The sequence below is a fragment of the Schistocerca piceifrons genome, chromosome 1 (genome assembly GCF_021461385.2).
Source record: "Schistocerca piceifrons isolate TAMUIC-IGC-003096 chromosome 1, iqSchPice1.1, whole genome shotgun sequence".
NCBI classification, from domain to species: Eukaryota; Metazoa; Arthropoda; class Insecta; order Orthoptera; family Acrididae; genus Schistocerca; species Schistocerca piceifrons.
Window position 1 is genome coordinate 1,134,965,631 of NC_060138.1, and position 24,565 is coordinate 1,134,990,195.

The following is a 24,565-nucleotide window of genomic DNA, read 5'->3' on the forward strand; positions in this document are numbered from 1 at the left end:
GTGTTTACAACTGAATGTGATGCCAAAGTATGCAAGAATTTATATTAACAGTGATTCCAGAATTGTAAGTAAGGTTATAGCTAAAACTAAAATAATATGAATCAAAATACAGAACTGGGAAATTTATAAAACAATTCACTTAATGCAGGATAAACGAAGTAAGGTAGAATTAGTTTTAAAAAATGTTTTAGCAAGAATGAAATTTGAAGTTATGAAAAATTTTATTCTTGATAAGATACAAAGTTTACTTCATCATGTTAACAAAAGGCAGTGTAAGAAGTTGCGTAGTTTGATGACCAAGACTTGTGGTAACAGTGTAGCTAGAATAGTAAATGCTCCTGTCTTTGCTAAACTTGTTGGAGAATTTAAGTAATATCTGTTTCAGTGATGCAGAAATTTATTTATTAGAAAAGGGTTTGTAATATTACTTGCAAAGTGTGTGTCTTCGATAGGGTGTGAAAGAAGTTGCAAAATCTAAAATAGCATTAGACACTTGAAACATGAGTGAAAGTAAGTGTACGACAACAGCAGTTAAAGCATCTAACTTCATTATTTATAAGTGTGCTGGCTCAACCCAAACAACAAATGAATTTAGGGTCTTGGCCTTGATTAATAAAAAAATATTGTGATACAGCCAAGCGATTGTAACCAAGGCCGATAAGAGTAACCTGTGGTCATAATACATGGCCAGGATTTTATTTCGAAATCTGAAAAGTTCTTTTCTGAAAATAATACTTAAGGTATTGAAGAATACCCAACTGACAAATTTAAGTGTATTCTTAACAAGAAAACTAAAAAGGGTAATTCATTTTAGATGAAAGAGAAAAGCACAATTTAAAAATGATGAATTTCAGGGTTCATGCTTTGCGCCATCGGTTCAAGGTACATAAAGAAGACCAACGTGTTAGGCTGATTGTAGATGGAAAATTTGCACCTAATTACAAATTGAATAAATCTTCAAATAAAAAATTAAAGGAATATTATGCTTTCAAAAACTCAAAATCTCATAAATAGTTTGGAACTGGCATCATTTTTAGAAAATGTTGACATTCTGAATGATTGAAAGTTAGTATCTTATGATAAAAAAATTAAGAATAAGTTTGTAACTCGTCAGAAATTAAGTAAGGCAGAAATTGTCTAACTGATCAAACTCTTGGTTATAATAGAAGGAAACATTCCATGTAGGAAATATATATCTAAAAACAAAGATGCTGTGACTTACCAAATGAAAGTGCTGGCAGGTCGACAGACACACAAACAAACACAAACATACACACAAAATTCAAGCTTTCGCAACAAACTGTTGCCTCATCAGGAAAGAGGGAAGGAGAGGGAAAGACGAAAGGAAGTGGGTTTTAAGGGAGAGGGTAAGGAGTCATTCCAATCCCGGGAGCGGAAAGACTTACCTTAGGGGGAAAAAAGGATGGGTATACACTTGCACACACACACATATCCATCCACACATATACAGACACAAGCAGACATATTTAAGGTCTTTAAATATGTCTGCTTGTGTCTGTATATGTGTGGATGGATATGTGTGTGTGTGCGAGTGTATACCCGTCCTTTTTTCCCCCTAAGGTAAGTCTTTCCGCTCCCGGGATTGGAATGACTCCTTACCCTCTCCCTTAAAACCCACTTCCTTTCGTCTTTCCCTCTCCTTCCCTCTTTCCTGATGAGGCAACAGTTTGTTGCGAAAGCTTGAATTTTGTGTGTATGTTTGTGTTTGTTTGTGTGTCTCTCGACCTGCCAGCACTTTCATTTGGTAAGTCACATCATCTTTGTTTTTAGATATATCTGATCAAACTCTTGGAATTTTTTATTTAATAATAAAATTGCCATCAAAATGAGGGTAATTCTGGCATAATGGCCGATATTTTTGTGAACAATCTTCAAAAAAATTATTTTCAAGTCTAATAACTTAATGATAGAACTGCGAATTACCGATGTTATGTAGACAATGTGATTGCCCTTATCAGAAAAGACGAAAAAGGTGTGTTAGAGTATCTAGAGGCTCTGAATGGTTTACAAAAGAATATTCAATTTACAGTCAAGTTAGAGAAAGATGAAAGTTTAAATAATTTGACTCTTACAATTTACAAAGGTAATGGGAAACACAAATATAATATTTTATACAAACCTCATATACAGGTTCGATCATAAGAGCAGACTCTTGTCATCCTCCATGTTTAATACCTTAAACATTAAATTGTGGCACAGTATCAGAATTAATAATGACAAATATAAAAAATAGGTTGTATATAAACTCGAATGTGGGCAGGTCGTTTTTTGAGATATGCAGTGCACACTAGTATGTATAACAAAACTGCTTCTGGAGAGCATCTTCAGGAATTTAAGCATAACATTACTGGCATTTATCACAATTTGAAGGTCTTACTCAACGCCCCTAAAAGTAAGAAACTTGATATTTTCGAAAGTATGCAGGTATACAGACACAGCAAACAATACAAAGAAAATGTTCTTAACGATCAGTTGTATTTTGCTGATAACAGTTTCTTCAGAATATTTCATGATATTGTATAAATTGGTGTCTGTGGACTTTGCTACATATTGTCTTAGTTCCATACATCTGTATCAGTTGGTCATCAGATATAAAATTATTTTTGAGCTTTGGACCTTGAATTTAGACCGCGGGCTAAATTTATGTGATCAAATGTTTGTTTGTGTGGATTTGATACTTTGCTTAATTAATTGGTGTTCAGTTATATTGCTCTATCTTTAATCCCATTTTACTGTTTCCTTTTAATGTAAGAGATTTTAGCAAGTTTAGTTCCCTGTGGTATAATGGTTTTGAAAGTAGACCTCGAGCTATGTAGCATTGTACATGACTTATAAGCATTGATTTTCTTTACATGTAATGTCAGGCGAATCTAAGGGCTTCCACTTTGTAGCTAGTGGGTGGTAATATCTTGTAGCATACAGACGCTAGGTATCAGAAGTTTCTATAAGTAATGTGGTTAGGGCTTCTGTACTTAACATAATGTCGTCACATGTAAACCTCAAGCTATGTTGCTGTATAAATGATATATTAACATAATGTCTAAATATTCTAGTACAACTTATTTTTTGGTTAGAGGAAGGGAATATCCCCATTCATGCATTTGTAGGAAGTGGAAATTGCTCATATCCTCACCTTCAATACTTACTGGCTTAGGGTTTGGGTGTAGACCTCAGGCTATGCTGTTGTGTATATAATTGTCTTCTTTATACTTTTTAATTGGTGGACAATAATATCTGACTGTACGCAGAAGCTAGGTTGTCGTGTTTCATATTTAATGCATCTGTTCTTTAAATTTCCGCTTAATTTTGTTAAATGTTAATCTTGAGCTGCATTGCTGCATAAATGACAGGTTATCGAATATCTCTCAGTATCTTTTCACAACTCATTTTATAGATAGAGGAAGGTAATTTCCTAATGTAGGCTATTTCTATGCAATCAGGTATCGCTTACTTCATTATTACTCCTCCAGTGTTCGCTGTACAATAATAAGGGTCTACTATGTATTTCATAGGTAGTTATCTAGCAAAGCTTTGGTTGTCTACCCTTCAGATAGAGGATGATATTAACCTATTGCATATGGGTGCTAGGTATCTAGTGTGGTTTCACTGTAGACCTCGGGCTACATAGTAGTGTGTATGTCGTGTAAGTGTTGATGTATTTCATATGTAGGTATCTGGCGAAGGTTTGGCCATCTATTCTTCAGTTGCCAGGAAGTGAAAATGTTTCAGATACTAGCCTTTACTCTTTAATGAATTATTGGACAATGGCTTTACATAAACTCGGAGCTATGTTAGGGTGTATATGTTGGGCTACTTTATACCTTTTAAATGGAGGACTTTTGCAAGCAGATGCTAGGTTCTCATTGAGTCTTACATTCAGTTAGCCTGTTCTGTAACAGTTCCAACTTACATTAGGGAATGTAGGCGTTCTCTTAATATCCTATTTAATCTCATTGTGTAGATAGAAGATAACATATCTGTTGTTGAGGCAGTTGGATGTCTCATATTTTTCTAATACTCCTTCAGTATATTTTCTCGCTATGGTCTGAACGTAGTCAGCAAGCTGTAAAGTGATGTATACGTCGCATAACTGATGGTGTATTTCACATGTAGATATCCAGCAAAGTTATGGCCTTCTACTCTTCATGTAGGAAGTAGTATTATCCTGTTGAACACAGGTGCTAGGTATCCAGTGTGGTTAGTTATTCAGTACTTTCAGAGTGTATGATGCTGCACTTAGGCCTCGAGTTGAGGTGATGTATAACAAGATTTATTAAAGGAAGCCTCTAAGTATTCTTTTATTAATTATCTTGGCTTTTGCCAGGTCTGTGGCATAGCCTAAGAGTTATTTAAGTTTCCATCCACATTGGATAGCCCTTTTGTAGGTTGAGGCATGAAGACATGATTGCAAGCATTACTATATTCCTAGGCATTAAATTATACATTAGTGCATAACTTAGATTACTATAATGCAATGAATGAGCTTTTGTAGGTTTGTGAGTCAGGATTGCATTTTGGTTTCTCGTGGTTAATGTTATTTGGCTACTGATGTCCGTGTACTAGATCTAAGGTGCAGACAGTTGACAGTTTTCCATTGATAGTCTATGTACTATTCTGTCCCTGATATAGGCCAGCACATCGGCAGTTTCTTGGTGCCTTAAATATGATGCATTGCACTATAATGAATTACGTATTGAATTTTTTTACAGAAAGGATATATGTACTATAGTGGTTTTGGTCAGTTGGTCTCACACGTTGGCTTTTTACAGTTAGTCTTGTGCCGCCCTGCTAGTCATGATGTGTTATGTTACAGGAATGATGTAGTTGTTCATGAAAGGAAATCTGTTGCTCACTGTAAGATAGTACTGCTGTGACCACTGTTAAGGGGGGGAGGGGGGGGGGGTGTGTTTTGACAAGTGTCTATATTGATCAGACTGGCTGAGGCTCCTGTATCTGATTGAAACTTGGTGCAAAACCCAGCTGTCTCCAAGTCTGCTGTGATACTGTGCAGCTGTAGGCTCACGTCCATTGACATGCTCTTGGGTTGAATTGCAAAAACAGGAAATTTGTCCAGCATTCTGCTAACCATTATTTCCTCCACGTAGCTGCTAAATGACCTGGCATAAGGCAGACTTCACAAGTTGCAGAGAAATAGGCACATTGTCTCCTCTCGTGTAATGACCAGCAATCTAGACAAGAGTGTTGAACCCGCAAGGGTGAGAGGGGCGCTTTGGAAGGACGGCGCTCCGCCCCTGCTGTGAATTCAGTTGCTAAGTAATGCAGCAGAAACAGAGAGCTGTCCAGTGGACTCCACCTTTGTAACAGACTGGTGACTGGATGCTGGATAACCTACTCCGTTACAACAATCAACCGACCGACCACCTTGGCAATGTGGTCACTAAAGTGCGAACATACGTCAATGGGGATCTGTCTCAACTCTATGTTTTGTCAAGTGTCACCACCAACCAATTATTTGAAATATATTTTGCACTGCAGCAATCAACTCCTCAGACTCTGTAATGTGTACTGTCTCATCTAATGTAGAATCCAGATGGACTCGTGCTAGTCTGTACTGCCCTGTCTGGTGCCTGCCACATGATTACATCACGAATTAGGGAGTCTGGATAGAATGTGCTAAATTGTTTACACTCTGAATTACATCTATTATGCTAACCTCTGTAACTGGACTATCCAGGGCACAAACACCTGCCTGGGACTTTCATTGCATTGGCAGGAGTGCAACGAGGCAGCTGCCATGTGTGTTTACTGACTGTAGTAGCGCATTAATAATTTACACAACTCTGCAAATTCTACTTTCTCAGGGTCCTTAAGGCCCAACAATTCATTTACCACATCATACAAACTACTGCTGCTGCTGCTACTACTACTACTACTACTACTACTACTACTACTACTTCTTCTTCTTCAGAGCAACAAACCACTCTGAACTACAAACATGAGGTGCCCTACCTGGCCCCCCCCAGGGGGTCCACAACTCTTTTGTGGATACGTGCGTGGCGAGCACGGGGCCCCGAGCCATTGCAGCCTTCTTTCTCTCCCGGGCTGCATTTCCTTTCCCTTCCCCTCCTTTCCCCTCCATACCCCTTTCCCCTCGCCCTCTCCTCTCCCTCTATTGGTGTCCTTGCTTATGTTGGCCCCCGCTATCCTCCTGGTTCTGTTGGTTTTACACTCCGGCTTTGTTGCGTAATCATCTCCTCCTTTTGGCATTCCTTGGTCCCCCTCTGGGGTTTGACCTCCATTCCAAAATTTCTCTTCCGTAGTGTGAGCCATTTGGGGAAGAGCACCTTACCTAGTGTCTCCGACGTGTGCCCTCCTAGTATATTCCACCTTTTCTTCTACGTCGTTGTCTGATGCTAGGGTGCATAGCCAGCACGGTAGCCAGCCCGTGTGGTGGGGTCGCTATGTACCCTTTTGGTTGAGCCCCCTGAACACACAGGGATCACACTTCTGATACCTGAGCTGTGACCTCCTCATGCATGCCTTGGAGTGGTTGCTCGTCATCCTGGAGCATCGGAACTCCCGGCAATGGCCGCCGTGCCAGACGGCCCTTGCTGTGGCTGGGTGGCGCCCGTGAGGAGAGCCCCTGATCGGAGTGGGTGGTATCAGGGCGGACGCTATGCAGATGAAACGCATAAGGGTCCAAACCTCTGGCCGCTCTTCTGCGGCCGTCTCTCTGCGTGGTACTGATTCCTCAAGTGCTGCTTCTCTTGCCCCTTCGGCCTTCCCTTCCGTGGCTACCCCCTGGGAGGAGGGTCAGGCCCGTCGTCTAGGGGCAAAGCCTTTCCCCCGTTATCTAGTTTGCACCAGGACTGCTGGAGATACTTTCACCAGTGTCAAACCTTTATTCTTTGTGGAACACATTGAAGACAAGTTCGGCGAAGTGGACTCCCTGAGCAAGATGCGGTCGGGTTCGTTACTGATAAAAACTGCTTCGGCTGCCCAATCTGCGGCCCTTCGTGCCTGTACCCATCTTGGCACAATTCCCGTGTCCATTACCCCTCACCAGTCTCTAAATATGGTACAAGGTGTGATTTTTCACAGAGACCTCATCCTTCAAACTGATGAGGAACTTCGGGACAATCTCGGACGGCGGGGTGTTCACTTTGTTCGGCGTGTTCAGAAGGGTCCTAAAGATAATCGTATTGATACTGGTGCCTTTATCCTGGCCTTTGAAGGGGATACCCTTCCTGAGAAAGTTAAGATTATGGTCTATCGCTGTGATGTGAAGCCGTACATCCCACCTCCTATGCGGTGTTTTAAGTGCTTGCGTTTTGGCCACATGTCTTCTCGCTGTATCCAGGACCCTCTCTGTGGTGACTGTGGACGTCCACTCCATGAGGGGAGTCCCTGTGTTCCCCCTCCTGTATGTGTAAATTGTCATGGTAGTCATTCTCCACGTTCAGCAGATTGCCCAGTCTATAAGAAAGAAAAAAAGATACAGGAGTATAAGTCTCTTGATCGTTTAAGCTACACAGAGGCCCGTAAGAAATATGCACGATTGCACCCTGTGTCCATGACATCTAGTTACGCCTTGGTTACATCTTCATCCCTTCCTCCCCCTTCCTTACCCCCGTCCCGGACCCCTCTCCTTCCCCCCTCCCCTGCGGCTCCCACACCTTCTCCTCTGGGCGCCGCTCCCCCTCCCCAGCCGGAGAAGTGTCCCACTCCTTCGGCGTCTGCCGGTCAAGGGCGCCTCTCCCGGGATGCCCCTTCCCGGCACCTTCCAGGTCAAAGGTCTGCTGCAGCGCGGCGACCGCGAGAGCCGCGGTCTATCGGCCCCCAGGTCGCCCGGTCTCTTTCTGTTCCTGATCTAGCTGCAGCTGGCTCCATTATGCCACACAGCCCTCCTCGATCTCAGCCTGAAAAGAAGAAGAAACATAAGTCCCGGGACAAAGAGCCTCTGGTGTCACCGGAGGTCCCTTCCCCGGCTTCACAACCGGATTCTGACCTGTCGTTTATGGATGTCGCCCCCTCCTTGTCGGTGACGGGTGGGGACCCGGCGGTATGACTGGATTTAGCGTGTTCAGCCCTCATTTAAACCATCGTTCTGTGGTTCTCCAATGGAATTGTAATGGCTACTATTGTCACCTTCCGGAATTGAAATCCCTTCTTTCGTCCTACTCAGCAGCTTGTGTGGTTCTCCAGGAATCTCATTTTACTGATGCTCACTCACCGACCCTCCGTGGGTTCCGTGTTTTCTGTCGAAATCGGGTCGGACCCTTGCGGGCTTCTGGTGGCGTTTGTACGTTGGTCCGTACAGACATTGCTAGCACGTGGATTCCTCTCCAAACTACATTGGAAGCAGTTGCTGTTAGGGTCCACTTAGACTCTGCAGTCACAGTATGCAATCTTTATCTCCCTCCTGACAGGACTCTTACACCTGCTGCCTTAACCACCCTTCTTCAGCAACTTCCTCCTCCCTTCCTCCTCCTTGGGGATTTTAATGCTCATCATCCTTTGTGGGGCAGTGCCTTTCCATCTAGACGAGGTCTTCTTATCGACCAATTTATTGCAGACCACGACCTGTGCCTTCTTAATGATGGCTCCCCTACTCATTTCAGTGCTGGTCATGGTACCTTTTCTGCCATTGATCTTTCTCTTTCTTCTCCCTCTCTCCTCCCTTCATTACACTGGTCGCCACACGACGACCTTTGTGATAGTGACCATTTCCCGTTGATTATCACGCTCCCTTCCCGCTCCCCGATGGAGAGGTTACCTCGTTGGTCTTTCCACCGCGCCGATTGGCCTCTATACACTGCACAGGTCGAGTTTTCTCCCTCTTTGTCGGGTTGTATTGATGACGTCCTACGTGACGTGTCTGACGCGATTGTTCGCGCTGCAAACCTTGCTGTCCCGCGCTCATCTGGACAATTTCGTCGTCGGCAAGTCCCGTGGTGGAGTATGGCCATTGCCATTGCCATCCGTGATCGCCGTCGAGCTTTGCAACACTTTAAGAGGCACCCATCTGTAGCCAGCCTTTCTACCTTTAAGCGCCTTCGCGCTAAAGCCCGTTATTTAATCAAACAGAGCAAGCGGATATGTTGGGAACGATTCGTTTCTTCCCTTGGTTCCACTGTCCCTCTGTCACGGGTATGGGCTACACTTCGCTCTCTCCAAGGTTGCCATCGGCAGTCCACCCTCCCAGGCCTTCACCTCCCGGATGGCATTTGTACGGACCCATTAGTTCTCGCAGAACATCTTGCGACCCATTTTGCAGAGGCATCAGCGTCGGCCTCCTATCCAGCTGCTTTCCTTCATCAAAAACAGCGGGCTGAAGCTGTCACCTTATGTTTCACCACTTGTGAGTCAGAATCTTACAACGAACCTTTCACTGAATGGGAATTTCTTTCTGCTCTATCTTCTTCTCACGATACGGCCCCTGGCCCAGATTCCATTCATAACCAGCTGCTTCAACATCTCAGTGCTCCACAACGGCACCATCTTCTTCGGGTGTTTAACCGTATCTGGCTCCAGGGTGACTTCCCTTCTCAGTGGAGGGATAGCATTGTGGTTCCTGTCCTTAAGCCTGGTCAGAACCCCCTATCTGTTGACAGCTATCGGCCAATTAGTTTGACCAATGTTGGTTGTAAGTTACTTGAACGGCTGGTAGCCCGTCGGCTCACTTGGGTCCTCGAATCTCGGGATCTATTGTCCCCTTACCAGTGTGGCTTTCGAGAGGGACGATCTCCAATCGATCATTTACTTCGCTTGGAATCCGCAGTTCGGCAGGCTTTTTCCCAGCGCCGCCATTTGGTTGCAGTGTTTTTTGACCTTCGCAAGGCCTATGACACGGCCTGGCGCCATCACATCTTACTAACCCTTCATCAGTGGGGTCTTCGGGGCCCACTCCCGATTTTTATCCGCCAGTTCCTGATCCATCGGTCATTCAGAGTTCGAGTTGGTACTGCTTTTAGTTCTCCACGGACCCAGGAGACGGGCATCCCACAGGGTTCTGTCTTGAGTGTCCTTCTTTTCCTCATTGCTATCGATGGACTTGTGGCCTCTGTCGGTCCCTTGGTCACCCCTGCCCTGTATGTGGATGATTTCTGCATTTGGGTTACTTCCTCCTCGATGCCGTCTGCAGAACGGCAGCTCCAGGTGGCTATACGGCGTGCCTCTGCATGGACACTCTCACACGGGTTTCAATTCTCTCCTTTAAAATCGCGGGTGGTCCACTTCTGTCGCCGTACTACGGTCCACCCTGATCCAGAGCTCTATCTCGCTGCACAAAGATTGCCTGTGGTTCCACAGTTTCGTTTCCTAGGTCTTCTTTTCGACAACAAGCTCACTTGGCTGCCCCATATCAGATTCCTGAAGGTAGGATGTTTCCGTAAACTCAATGTCCTTCGCTTCCTTGCCCACTCCTCTTGGGGTGCGGACCGTTCCATCCTCCTCCGTCTTTATCGTGCTCTAGTTCTGTCACGTTTGGACTATGGTTGTCAAGTTTATGGTTCAGCTGCTCCTTCCACGCTGCACGTGCTGGATCCGGTCCACCATCGTGGTATCCGTTTGGCCACCGGTGCCTTCCCTACTAGCCCTGTTGATAGTCTCCTGGTTGAAGCTGGGATCCCCCCCCTTTCTGTTCGGCGGTCCCAGCTTCTGGTGTCTTATGCCCTTGCTATCCGTTCTTCTCCCGCTCATCCTTCCTATTCTATCCTATTCCCAGACCAAGGACGTCGCCCGCCTGACTCCCGCCCTCGGGCGGGTTTACCGGTTGGACTGCGCCTTGCGTCTCTTAACCGTGATTTTCGGCTTCCTTCTTTGTCCTGTCTTCCTCGCTCCCTCCCCTCCACCCCTCCTTGGTTAGTTCCTCGGCCTCGAATTCGGATGGATCTCCGCCGCGGTCCGAAAGATTCCATCCCCCCGGTGGTGTTCCGTTCCTTTTTCCGCCAAATTTTATGGGAGTTTCGGGATGCTGTTGTTTTTTACACTGATGGCTCTAAATCTGCTGATCATGTTGGGTATGCCTTCACGTCCTTTGTTGGAACGGAAAATCATCTACTGCCACCCTCATGTGGGGTGTTTACTGCGGAATTGATGGCAATTTCCCGGGCCCTTACCTTTATTAAACAATCCCAACAAAACCGCGTTTTGATATGTACGGACTCGATGAGTGGCCTTCTTGCTATTGACCGGTGTTTTTCGCGCCATCCCTTGGTCTCTGCCATCCATGACCATCTCGCTGATCTTCACCGTGCTGCTTGTTCCATTGACTTCCTATGGGTCCCGGGCCATATGGGTATCCCGGGTAATGAGCTCGCTGATCGTTTGGCTGGGGGAGCAGTTACTTACCCCCCGTTTTCTGTAACCCCTCCTGCAGCGGATTTACGGCTTCACATCAAATCCCACTTTGCACAGTCATGGGCCAATTCTTGGGAGGCTACTCCACTGTCTAATAAACTTCGTGCCATTAAGGTGCATCCAGGCCCATGGCGTTCTTCCTTTCGCCTCTCCCGCAAGGACTCGACCACACTGTGTCGTCTCCGCATTGGCCATACCAGGCTGACCCATGGTTTCCTTTTGCGTGATGAGCCACCCCCGCTATGTGGTTGTGGAGCCTTCCAGTCAGTGGCCCACATTTTGGTTGAATGCCCCCTTCTTTTGGCTCTGCGTGCTAAGTACAGACTCCCCCACACTTTACCTTTGATGTTGGCTGACGATTCCCGGATGGTCTCTCTGGTTCTAGGTTTCCTCCGGGAGAGTGGTTTTTATTCTCAGTTTTAAAGTTTTTAATCTCCCTCTGGTGTTGGGGCAGGGCGGTGAGTGTTTGGGTGTCTCCCACTGTAGGCAGTGTTCAGAGATTCCCGATTCACCTCCCTGACCGGAATCCTCTTTTCTTTCCCTTTTACTCTGTTTTTACCTCTTCTCTTTAAGGCTTGGTTAGTTTTTCTATTCCCATACGTACTTTCTGCATTATAGCAGTTGTACCTTTTAAGTCACAGGTGGTCTTGCCTATGCTGCTTCAGCATAGTGTTGGGTTCGTTCTCTTGCCGACTTCCCTCATTTTGTTTTTTACCAATGACATGACTGCCTTTTTACGTTTTTTCCCTTCTTCCGTTTTATTGTTCTGACTTTACTGAGTTGTCCCATTAGCTGAATGGCGCATATTTGAAACAAGGGACTGATGACCTTGCTGTTTGGTCCCTTAAACTTCAACCAACCAACCAACCAACCTACCTGGCAGTACAGCTTAAAGCAACATATACAATTTCCCCAACTTTCTGTGGTCTCATAAAAACTTGCAAATGGGGCCAGCAATGGAGCTGCACCCCCCCCCCCCCCCCCCCCCCCCCACCAGCCCTCATGCTGCCATCCACATGGCAAGCAAATGGATGAGCTGTTGGATTTGCTGATGTTGGCAACTGCTGCTGCTGCAGCATTCGTTGTCTCCCAACACTCCAAAAATCCTTGGTTCTTGATGGCCACTAAGCACATTACGAATGTGAAAGGGAATATACATACAAGAGCATGTTCTTGTTGCCAACTGTTATATCTCACACAACAAGATAGATTCACCTACAAAAAGCATTTGGAATGAATGTGGAATACTGCAGTGCATGACCCTGTGGAAAACACTGGGTTTTGTCAACATAACTGGTAAGCACCAAAGATGTGATCAGAGGCAAACAGAGAAGCTGTAAGAGCATGACAGTGGGAAGAATTAAACACTTGTGCAAAGCAAGTGCAGGCCGAGTAAACAATACCTGGGCTCGTGCTAACATCTGACTCATTTCAGAACCCACAGGGTTTAATGAGGAAACCTTTGACTCCAAAGGCACTGCCAAGTGTGTGCATTTCATGTGGAGTGGTTCATTTTGATTCTCAACTGCTAACAACTCCTGAGGCTGGCACAGATACCATAATAGCATAACAGCTTCAGCTTTTAACATTCAGGCATTAGTGAAGTATGTTGAATGTGAAAATGTGTCAATAACACTGAGTTTGTTACATTTACAATAGATATAAAGGCAACGTGTGAGAAAAAACCACAAATTTCTTTATTCCATTGATTTAGATTAATTAGTGTTGAAGTATATTTTGTGACTAAAGTGAAATTGGTCAAAATGATGATGATAAAGATTTTCATTTGGTGTGGTAGCAAGGCACTATCAGAAACAGCCATTGGAAATGCTGTTATCGTATGTATGTTGTATGTATATGTTATGTGTATTTTTGTGTATGTTTGCTCTGTGTTACTAACTTACCTCTGTAAATATATTTTAATCAGATAGAGGAAAAATCTACTCACTAAGCAGTAGCAAGAGAACACGCATATAAAGGTATTTGAATTTGCAAGCTTTTGGAGCCAGTGGCTCATTCTTCTAGCAGAATGGCTGCAGGGGAAGGTAGAAGGGTGAATGAAGAGGACTGGTGAAATTTAGGAAATGGGGAAAGTCAGAAAAGTCGCCTCGGGTCGGGGGAGACTTACTGGACAGGATGAGAAGGAAAGACTGACTGTTGATTGTTGGGGAGTGCACTGGATGAGGTTTGAGAACCTGAGAGCTAAAAGCTGGAAGATAGCATAATACGCAAAGCAGAGGTTACTGACTAAACGTTGTGCACTAGTTAATAAGAGCAGAAAGCTAAGTGCATAGTATGTGGTAGAGGTAGTGGTTGGTGGGAAAAATAGACAGATCAGAAAATGAAAGAGTAGGAAACTGAAAGGAGGAGAAGAAAGGAATAGCTACTGTGAAGAAAAGATGAGACTGAAGAAATTGATGTATATGAAGGCCAGGTTGGTGGCAAAAACAGAGGACATCTTGAAATGCCAGTTCCCACTGTGGAGGTCTGTCAAACTGATTCTGAGGGAGGAATCCAGATGACACATCTGATAAAATGGGCACCGAGGTCATAACTGTCATGCTGTAGAGCATGCCCAGTAACAGGATATTGTGTGTTGCCAGTATGCACCCTCTGCCTATGCTTATGCTTATTCGTCCTAATTGATGACATGGGCATAGGCAGAGGATTTACAGTGACAACACACTGTTGCAGAGCGTGCTGTACAATGTGACAGTTCTGACCTCATATACCTTTACCTGTTTCTGTTTCATAACACTTGCCATCTGGATTCTTCCCACAGGCACCAGTTTCTCACATCTTCACAGATGTTTTGTCAGTATACTCTGTCTTGCTTTAAGCTCTCAGGTTTTCACATTTCCTCTGGTGCACTCCCCAACACTGTTTTTCCTTCTCATACCATCCAGCAAGTTCTTCCTGACTCAGGGTTCTGGTTGACTTTTCTGAACGCTTCCCTTTTGCTAAACCTTACCAGCCTTTCCTCCACCCCTCTTTTTTTCCACCCTTCAAACCTTCTTCCAGAAAAATGAACAACTGGCTCCAAAACCTTGCAAATTTGTTTGTTTTTATGTGTGTTCTCCTACTGCCACTTGGTGAGTAATTTCTGAAAATATAACGGAACTGGACAGATAAAAAATCTAATCACTTACCTCTGTGAGTTTCTTGAAAGCTGTGGCCTGCCCTGAAACACCATAGAATGTGATTCAACCTGGAAAAGCTGTGTAAAGGACAGGTAGCAATGTACATGTCAGCAGAGAGCATAAAATGTTCTTTTTCGTGCTGCAAAGTGTGTTCATTAACATATATACACCTAAAGTTACTTACTGAAACAAGTTTGATCTAAGATGTTTATGGTATATTCCTGTTTGGATGATACATTGGCTATTACCAAGTCAGTTGTAACACACAGCTTAGACACCAAAACCTTATGTTTACTCACAGTTTGTGCTAAAACTTTCATGCACATAGCATATCCTCTCAATAGTAACTAATGTAAGCATAGTATTCATGACCTTCTCTCTAAAGAGCCACAACTGTTAGCAGACAGTGAATATTTTAAAAGTTCAGTGCTAGTTATCAGTTCTAGTTTGCTCACCTTATGCTACACATCTCACCAATGTTAATAAACCTGAAGCTTGGTTTTACGACCTTATAGCCCTCTTTTAGACCGTCAGAAGAAAGTCACAAATTTGTCTAAATATTTAAAGCTTCTGGAAATGTGTGTTATGCCAAATATCAGACATTTTCTGAACCACTCTGCTTCTTAATGAGAGCAAGTTTTAACATATTTACTAGCTCACATAAGCTTAGTTTCTGATGCTATGATGGTCGACTTAAGGCTGCTTGAGATGTGTGCACACAAAGTTAACTCCCTTTCAGAATGCACAAACATTCTGCTTGGTTGAAACAATCTGATAATGCCCCTCTTTGACTAATCCCAGGTCTGAATGTACTTAAATCAGTTCACAGAAGATGTATTTCCTAGAAAGTAAATAAACTGTACATAATTCCTTTTTTACTTGTCTGAAGAACAGAAATAAAGATTTTGCTTCTACAATCCTTACACTGGCTACTTCGCATTAAGCGCATCATATCTTGTTTGTAACTCACTGGCCTGGTATGTAAGATGGTTGACACACTCATTCATCATGATGGATGATAAATTTCCAGACTCATACATTGTGTATATGCTGCATTCACTCCTTCTTTCACTCTGACAGATCAAAACAATAATATCGAAAAATAATCATTATTTGAAAGTTAAGAACTTTACGCGTTTTTACTAACTAAATATAGTTTAACTATTTTGGTGGTTAAGTAGTGACTTTGTCATATTACAGTGATTTTACAAAGAACATATTAAAGTGCCTGAATGTTGATTGTAATGTGATGTTAATTTATTTTAGTTTTTAGGTAATTTAAAATATTCCAGAAATTACCTCAAATGTGAAACTGAGGCTTGTAAAACAGCTAACTATTGTCATTCTGAAAGGCACTACCAAATTTCATATTGATTGATGTTTGGCAAACAACTTCATTCATGTACAGGTTCATGAGGAATTTAGAAGGTCTGCAGAGTATATGTATGTGATTAGGCCTGCAACAGCAGGCAAGCACAAATACAATGTATGTTACATTTTTGAGTGTGGGAACATAGTCAGTAGGCCAGCTGACCACTAAGATGAATCTTACAGGATCCTGAGCATCAGTGTGTGTCACTTTGCCACAAGTGCATAGTAACTCGTTGCCATTCATGGTTTTTGCTTTTAATGGGCACTACATGTACACGAGATCTTGGAACGCCCAATGTTTAAATGAGCATTTTTTGATGTGTACCACTTAAATTGTGCACAAATTTTGAATGCTTTTTTTCCCTTTTTTTATAATTTTGACTTAATGAGAATCAGTGGTGGTGAGATGATCAGTTGTTTGAGGAACCTCACAGAAGTGCTCATGGTCTGCCTGTTCATGCACCATGCTGCGTGGGGGTGTTTATGTTGGGGTGTAGAGGCTCATGGACTTCAGGAGCCTGATTCTGCTGAACTAAGAATATTCACAACAAAGAGCCTAAGAGCCTCAGAGCCTCAGGTAGAACAAGGAGCAAGAAATGTGTAGCACATTTCGACTGAGGCCAAGAAGCCTAGGAATATACAAAATGTTAGGAAGAAGTAAGTGCTGCTACTAGGTAGTAGCCATGGACGAGGTGTAGGCCCTCAGTTACAGGAAAGGTTAGGGGCAGCATACCAGGCCACCAGTATCTTCAAGCCAAATGCAGGGCTAAGTCATGTGGTAGAGGGATTAGGTTCTTTATGTAAGGACTTTACAAAAGAGGACCGTTTAGTGATAGTGGGTGGGGCGGGCAACAGTTTGGACAAGGATGGGGCTTATGGCTCATGGCACCAACGTATACTTTGTTGAGCTGTTCCGGCGTCATGATCGGCCACACCCTGATGTAGCTGTGAGGCGAATCAATGTGGGGTTAGGGATGGCTCTGAGGACAGCCAACTTTACTCACGTTTCTCTGGTGCTCGTCAGGACTATCAGCAGATGGGGTTTCACTAGGCATGGCCTACACCTAAACAGGACTGGGAAGGGAAAATTGGTGCAGCTGATTCATGAAAGTATGAGGGGTGGATCTCGAGCCACATATGGTCAAATACCTGTTGTCGTGGGTAGGAGAAGTAGGTCTTTTTAGGATTAATCCAGACAGCAGGTTCTCCTGCCTAGAATATCTCCGGCTGTTTAAAAAATACTGAAACAACCACTCACAAGACAGATTTTAACACTTCAAATATCACACATACCAGATGTCACTAAGAAAAACAAACCATTGGAAAGAGTAACATGGGGCATTTCACAGCCTTAACAATCCTCCATCAAAACATGCAGTCAACAAAAAATAAAATACAACTGTCAGACGTTTAGCTCGAATCTTTGAACTGCACAGTAGTTGGTGTTACTGAGTATGGGTGTAGACACACAGAAATCCAACATGTAGTATTATCATTGTATGAAATGGCAAACTCTTACTGCAGAACTGTTTAAAGGGGTGGAGGATCATGCATTTATATCAGAAAAGGAGCACAGTTCAAATCAAGACATGACCTTAGTACAGTAAGTGAAGACAAACACTTTGAAATATCAGCTATTGAATTAACAGGGCTTGATATCACCAAGAAATTAATCATTTTATGTGTGTGTAGATCTCCCAGTGGTAGTGTGGACACTTTTTTCAATAAATTAACAGAAGTTCTAGATAAAGTCTTAAGTACGAAGGTCAACATAATTCTGTGTGAGGACATTAACTGCATCACTAGTATCATAAATGAATCCAGCAGCACCCTCATAAATATCCTTCAAAGTTTTGGCATGTCCCTATTGGTCAGTAGTGCAACAAGGGTTAGTATAATGACTACATCAGTAATCTACAATGTGATGTGGCTGTAAAAGATCTCAGACTCTCAGACCATCACTGCCAAATAACAACAGTAAAATCAGGCAACGAATCAGCCCCTCAACTACGAGCCTACAAACGACATCTGTCAGAAATCAGGGTAAAAGATTTTTCAAACGAATTAGCAAAACAAAGCTGGGATGAAGTGTATAAGGAAACCAATGTGAATAACAAATTCTGTAAATTCTCCACATTATTTAAATCAAACTTCGAAAAGGCATTTCAAAAAGTGTGCATGTCTGTATCAAAATCACACAAAAACAGATGGACAACAGCAGGTATTAAGAAATCCTCCCAAACACTTAAATACCTTAGTTCCATGAAAAAGAGTCGTAATGATCCAGAATTCTTAATTTTCTATCATAGATGCAAAAAGATCTATAGGAAGGTGCTGATTGCTGCAAAAAAGTCATTTAATGACAAAATAATATATAATGCTGAGAATAAATGCAAAACAGTCTGGGATGTTATAAAAAAGGAAACGGGGAGAGGCAAACAAATCCAGAATGACATTCTGCTAGGGGAGGAGGATAAGGTAATAAATGATCCACAACACTTAGCAGACTATGTAAATGAGCATTTTTCAAGTACTGCAGAGAAGTTGCAGCAAAAATTCCCCAAAGCAAATATAACACCTGTAAATAAAGTTGTACTAAATACAATGTTACTTCCAACCACAGAGAATGAAGTCAGTAAAAATGTTCAAAAACTAAAAAATAAAAAGTCAGTAGGCTTAGATGAAGTACAAATATGTGTAATGAAACAATGCTTAGAGATTATACAAGGCCCCTTAACAAATATAATAAATGAATCCTTCACATCAGGGACATTTCCAGAGCAGTTAAAACAGGTAAGAGTTGTACCTTTGCTTAAGAAAGGTAATGTAGAAGACATAGAAAATTACCGTCCCATTTCCCTGCTGTTACCATTCTCAAAAATAATAGAATCAATTATGAAAGGCAGATTAATGAATTACTTGAATAAATACAATATTTTAAGTGAATCACAGTTTGGTTTCCGAAGTGGCAAAAATATGGGGTCAGCCATAGTAGAACTCACAAAAGTTGTACTTGAAGATGAGTGTGTCACAGGTATATTTTTGGACCTTTCTAAGGCCTTTGATAGAGTCGACCACAAGATTCTATTAAATAAATTAGAAGCATTAGGAATACGAGGGGTACTGGTGACTGGTTTCGATCATACCTAGCAGATACAGTACAAAGATTAGAGATAACACATACCTCAAATAGATCCAAACACTTAGTAAAACAATTATCAGAACCAAAATACATTAATATAGGGGTTCTTCAAGGTAGCATATTAGGACCAATACTATGCCTGATGTACATCAATGACTTTCCCATGGTGAAAAAATTCTCTTCGCTGATGACAGCAATATTATAGTCACTGAGAAAACAAGAGAACTCCTCACAGAGAAAGCAAATGGAACTCTCAAGGAAGTTTATGATTGGTCAATAAGTAATAAAGCGACATTGAATATAAATAAAACTAATGCCATGAATTTCATATTGAAGAGGAAAAATGACAGTGTTAAATTAAATATAGATAGCACCTCTATAGACTGTGTAACAAATGCAAAATTTCTAGGGATGAATATATTGATTCTCAGTTGAAGTGGTGTGAACACACAAAGGTACTTGCAAGCAGAATGTAATCAGCATATTATGCCCTTAGAATTCTATCATCAGTGTGTAACATGCAGTGTCGTTTAGTTACGTACTATTCATATGTACACTCAGTTCTTAGCTGTAACATTCTGTCTTGGGGAACAAATGCACAAAATATGAGCACAATTTTCAAACTCCAGAAAAGAGCCATAAGAGTAATAACCAAAAATAGTAGTTGAACTCATTGTAAAGATCTGTTCAAAACACTGGGGATTTTAACTGCACCATGTGATTACCTTACTAGTCACTTGTTGTTGCTGTTGTGGTCTTCAGTTCAGAGACTGGTTTTGATGCAGCTCTCCATGCTACTCTATCCTGTGCAGGCTTCTTCGTCGCCCAGTACCTACTGCAGCCTACATCCTTCTGACTCTGCATAGTGTATTCATCTCTTGGTCTTCCCCTATGATTTTTACTTTCCACACTGTCCTCCAATACTAAATTAGTGATCCCTTGATGCCTCAGAACATGTCCTACCAACCGATGTCTTCTTCGAGTTAAGGTGTGCCACAAGTTTCTCTTCTCCCCAATTCTATTCAATACCTCCTCCATAGTTATGTGGTCCGCCCATCTAATCTTTAGCATTTTTCTGTAGCACCATATTTCGAAAGCTTCTATTCTCTTCTTGTCTAAACTATTTATCGTCCATGTTTCACTTCCATACAAAGCCACACCTCACATAAATACTTTCAGAAACGACTTCCTGACGTTTAAATCTATACTCGATGTTAACAAATTCGTATGGAGTGTAGCCATGTATGGAAGTGAAACATGGACGATAAATAGTTTGGGCAAGAAGAGAATAGAAGCTTTCGAAATGTGGTGCTACAGAAGAATGCTGAAGATTAGATGGGTAGATCACATAACTAATGAGGAAGTATTGAATAGGATTGGGGAGAAGAGAAGTTTGTGGCACAACTTGACCAGAAGAAGGGATCGGTTGGTAGGACATGTTCTGAGGCATCAAGGGATCACCAATTTAGTATTGGAGGGCAGCGTGGAGGGTAAAAATCGTAGAGGGAGACCAAGAGATGAATACACTAAGCAGATTCAGAAGGATGTAGGTTGCAGTAGGTACTGGGAGATGAAAAAGCTTGCACAGGATAGAGTAGTATGAAGAGCTGCATCAAACCAGTCTCATGACTGAAGACCACAACAACAACAACAAATTTCTCTTCTTCAGAAACGCTTTCCTTGCCATTGCCAGTCTACATTTTATATCCTCTCTACTTTGACCATCATCAGTTATTTGCTCCTGAAATAGCAAAACTCATCTACTACTTTTAAGTGTCTCATTTCCTAATCAAATTCCCTCAGCATCACGACTTAATTCTACTACATTCCATTATCCTCATTTTGCTTTTGTTGATGTTCATATTATATCCTCTTTTCAAGCCACTGTCTATTCTGTTCAACTGCTCTTCCAGGTCCTTTGCTGTCTGACAGAATTCCAATGTCATCGGCGAACCTCAAAGTTTTTATTTCTGCTCCATGGATTTTAATTCCTAGTTCGAATTTTTCTTTTGTTTCCTTTACTGCTTGCTCGGTATACAGATTGAATAACACTGGGGATAGGCTACAACCCTGTCTCAGTCCCTTCCCAACCACTGCTTCCCTTTCATGCCTCTCGACTCTTATAACTGCCATCTGGTTTTTGTACAAATTGTAAATAGCCTTTAGCTCTCTGTGTTTTCCCCTGCCACCTTCAGAATTTGAAAGAGAGTATTCCAGTCAACATTGTCAAAAGCTTTCTCTATGTATACAAGTGCTAGAAATGTCGGTTTGCCTTTCCTTAATCTATCTTCTAAGATAAGTCGTAGGGTCACTATTGCCTCACGTTCCAATATTTCTATGGAATCCCAACTGATCTTCCCCGAGGTTGGCTTTTACCCAGTTTTCCATTCATCTGTAAAGAATTCGTGTTAGTATTTTGCATTCATGACTTCAGTAGTTCTAATGGAATGTTGTCTACTTCTGAGCCCTTGTTTCAACTTAGATCTTTCAGTGCTCTGTCAAACTCTCCGCGGTATCGTATCTCCCATTTCATCCTCATCTACATGCTCTTCCATTTCCGTAATACTGTCATCACTTGAACACATCAAAAATAACATTGGTAAACTTAACATAAAAACAGAGTAGGGGTTTGGAAAAAACCATGTTACGGAAAATGGCCCAGAATCACTGGTGTGTGTGTGTGTGTGTGTGTGTGTGTGTGTGTGTGTGTGTGTGTGTGAAGTGAGTGAAGTGAAGTGTTATGAAACAATGTGTGTATAGTGTGTGCAGTGACTGATAGTGAGATATGAGTGAACAATATCGCATTACATTATTTAATAAGTTATTTGTAAAAAAAGTATTGTATACCAGGAGTAAATCTAATGATAGTATCTAACTAGAAGTGTGTAAATGTATGTGTGTGAATTAGCTTTTTTTAAATTGGTCTAAATGTGTAAATACTTCAACATGTCTTATGTTCTTGTAAAAAGAGATCTGTGGATGAATAAAGCTGCTGCTGCTGCTACTATTACTACTACTACTACTACTACTACTACTACTAGTAGTAGTAGTAGTAGTAGTAGTAGTAGTAGTTATTGTTAGAATCTGTCAGCTCAGAACCTGTGTATGAGAGGAAACATGTCTTCAGGGTACTTACGCAGTATTGTGACAGACATTCTGAGTTGGTGGAAGGCTTCAGTTTATTTTTGCAGCAGTTCAGAAATGCAAAGTTGAACAGTGTTGCACAAATGTTGGACTGGCAGTGTTTATTGAATGAATTTAGCTCTAATAAAGTTTGTGAAACTTTAATGTCTGTGGGCATGAGCACTGTTACACCGTAATTAACATTGTGTTCCTTTTTAGAACATTAATAGACTTGGACCATGTTTGTGAAATGCAACATGTGAACTGATCCATCCAATTGTGTAAATTAAAATACTGTAAGGCATAACTTGCTGTGAGAATTGTTGAATGCTAAAATGAAAACGTTTCAGTTAAAAGTTTGTCATTCAGTCCAAACAAAAATTTCTTTGATATTCAAGTTCACAGGCTACATTGGTCTGGATTCTCCTTAATTTGCACAGCTACATGAATCCTTTGTGCATAGTGGTCTCTCCATTGTTTGCTATTACTTGCACAAATTTCAGACCCCTGAGACAAGCTCATAAATCATACTCACATTTCCTCAAACTGTTGCATTAATTTTTTTCTGTGATCTAATTTGTAATGAATAATCATTTTAATCCAAGAGCTTATTCTATTTTATCACGTTTTGTATTTTATATAATCAGTCCACATTCATGTTGATAGAATATTTCAGAAATGTCGTTAATAACAACTGTTCAGAGTAATACTTACAGAATGAACTTCATTGTTCCTGAAACTATATATTCTTGTTTGTGGCTGGTGTTTAGGTTTGATACAGCTGTGCTACCCTCTTCAACTGTGTGTTACTACAGCACTCCGCATCCACTTGAACCCGGTTGTTGCCTTCATTCTGCAAATATTAATCCTTGCACTTCCCTTCACTACCAAATTAACTATTTCCTTATGGCTCAGGATATGTCCTGTCAACTTGTCTCTATTTGTTAGTTATGTAGTGCCAAAAATTTCTTTTCTCTTTTTTCTCAACTCTGATTCTGCTTCATTACCTAATGATCTTTCTGTCTAATCCCATATAATCGAAAGTATTCTTCTGTAGCACCATGTTTCAAAAACTTCTACTCTCCTCTTTTCTGTACTTCTTATTATCCAAGTGTTGTTTCCGTACAAGGCTACGCTCCTCACAAATTCTTTTGGAAAATACTTTATAATTTTGTGATGTAGTTCACTCTGCATCACCTTATTTTATTCAGCTACAATCTGTTACTTTTGTTGATGTTCAACTTAAAACCTGAGGTCAAGACAGAATTCGTTCTGAGTAACTGATTTTCTGTATTCTTTACCACCTCTAACAGAACTACAGTGTGCAGAATGAGATTTTCACTCTGCAGCAGAGTGTGCGCTGATGTGAAACTTCCTGACAGATTAAAACTGTGTGCCAGACTGAGACTCAAACTCAGGACCTTTACCTTTCGCGGGCAAATGCTCTACCAACTGAGCTACCCAAGCACTTCCTTTCTTCCAGGAGTGCTATTTCTGCAAGGTTCGCAGAAGAGCTTTTGTGAAGTTTGGAAGGCAGGAGACGAGGTACTGGCAGAATTGAAGCTGTGAGGACGGGTCATGTGTTGTGCTTGGGTAGCTCAGTTGGTAGAGCAATTGCCTGTGAAAGGCAAAGGTCCCGAGTTCGAGTCTCGGTCCAGCACACAGTTTTAATCTGTCAGGAAGTTTCATTGGCATTGGCATTGGCAAATCTTAAAGCATTTATTTTTTCTCTCTGACCTTCAGTTCTTTAACGGATGTATCCCTTGTTTCATGTATTGCTTGTTCTGTGTACAAATAGAATAATACAGGGAATAGGTTTCTACACCATGTCACTCCCTTCTCAACGACTTCCACCCTTTCATATCCTGTGACTCATATAACTGCAGTGTAGTTTCTGGACAAGTTTTAGATTGCCTTTTCTCCCTGTATTTAATCCCCGCTACCTTTATAATTTCATAGAGTTCTCCAGTCAACACTGTCAAACCCATTTCTGTAAATGTAGCCACACATTTCACTTGCAATAGATACTAATTTCTTCAATGATTTGTTGATGTATGAAAATAAATGTTAATTATTTTTTTTACAGATATGCGACTTTGGATTGGCAAGGGTAGCTGATCCTGATCATGACCACACAGGATTTCTTACTGAATATGTAGCTACACGGTGGTATAGAGCACCTGAAATAATGCTTAATTCGAAGGTATGTGATTTTAAAAACCTCCTACAGCAGAGTCCCGCTAATCTGACCCTGGTAACCCAAATGTTTGGTTAATCCGAACATGGAAAAATGTTAGTTTAAGTATGAAAAACTGTGTGGTAAACTGCTGTACATACACACTATTTTAATTTACACAGTATAGTAAACATGTAGTAGAAAAGCTGGCAAGAAAACATTAGGTTTAAACAATGCATAACAATGAAAGAAAAGCTGTCAAACTTACTA

General features: G+C 41.7%; 1 protein-coding gene and 1 non-coding gene across 2 annotated transcripts in view; both read left to right on the plus strand.

The window, feature by feature from the left end:
* LOC124780620 (mitogen-activated protein kinase 1) overlaps positions 1-24,565 on the plus strand; it is a 377,777-nt gene that overhangs the window by 329,397 nt on the left and 23,815 nt on the right. Inside the window, exon 5 of the mRNA XM_047253794.1 lies at positions 24,206-24,322. Within this exon, the coding sequence (XP_047109750.1) occupies positions 24,206-24,322 (117 nt within the window). The remainder of the gene's footprint in view (positions 1-24,205; positions 24,323-24,565) is intronic.
* On the plus strand, positions 23,706-23,780 carry Trnas-uga. The gene has a single exon. It is a non-coding gene; the product is annotated as a tRNA-Ser (tRNA).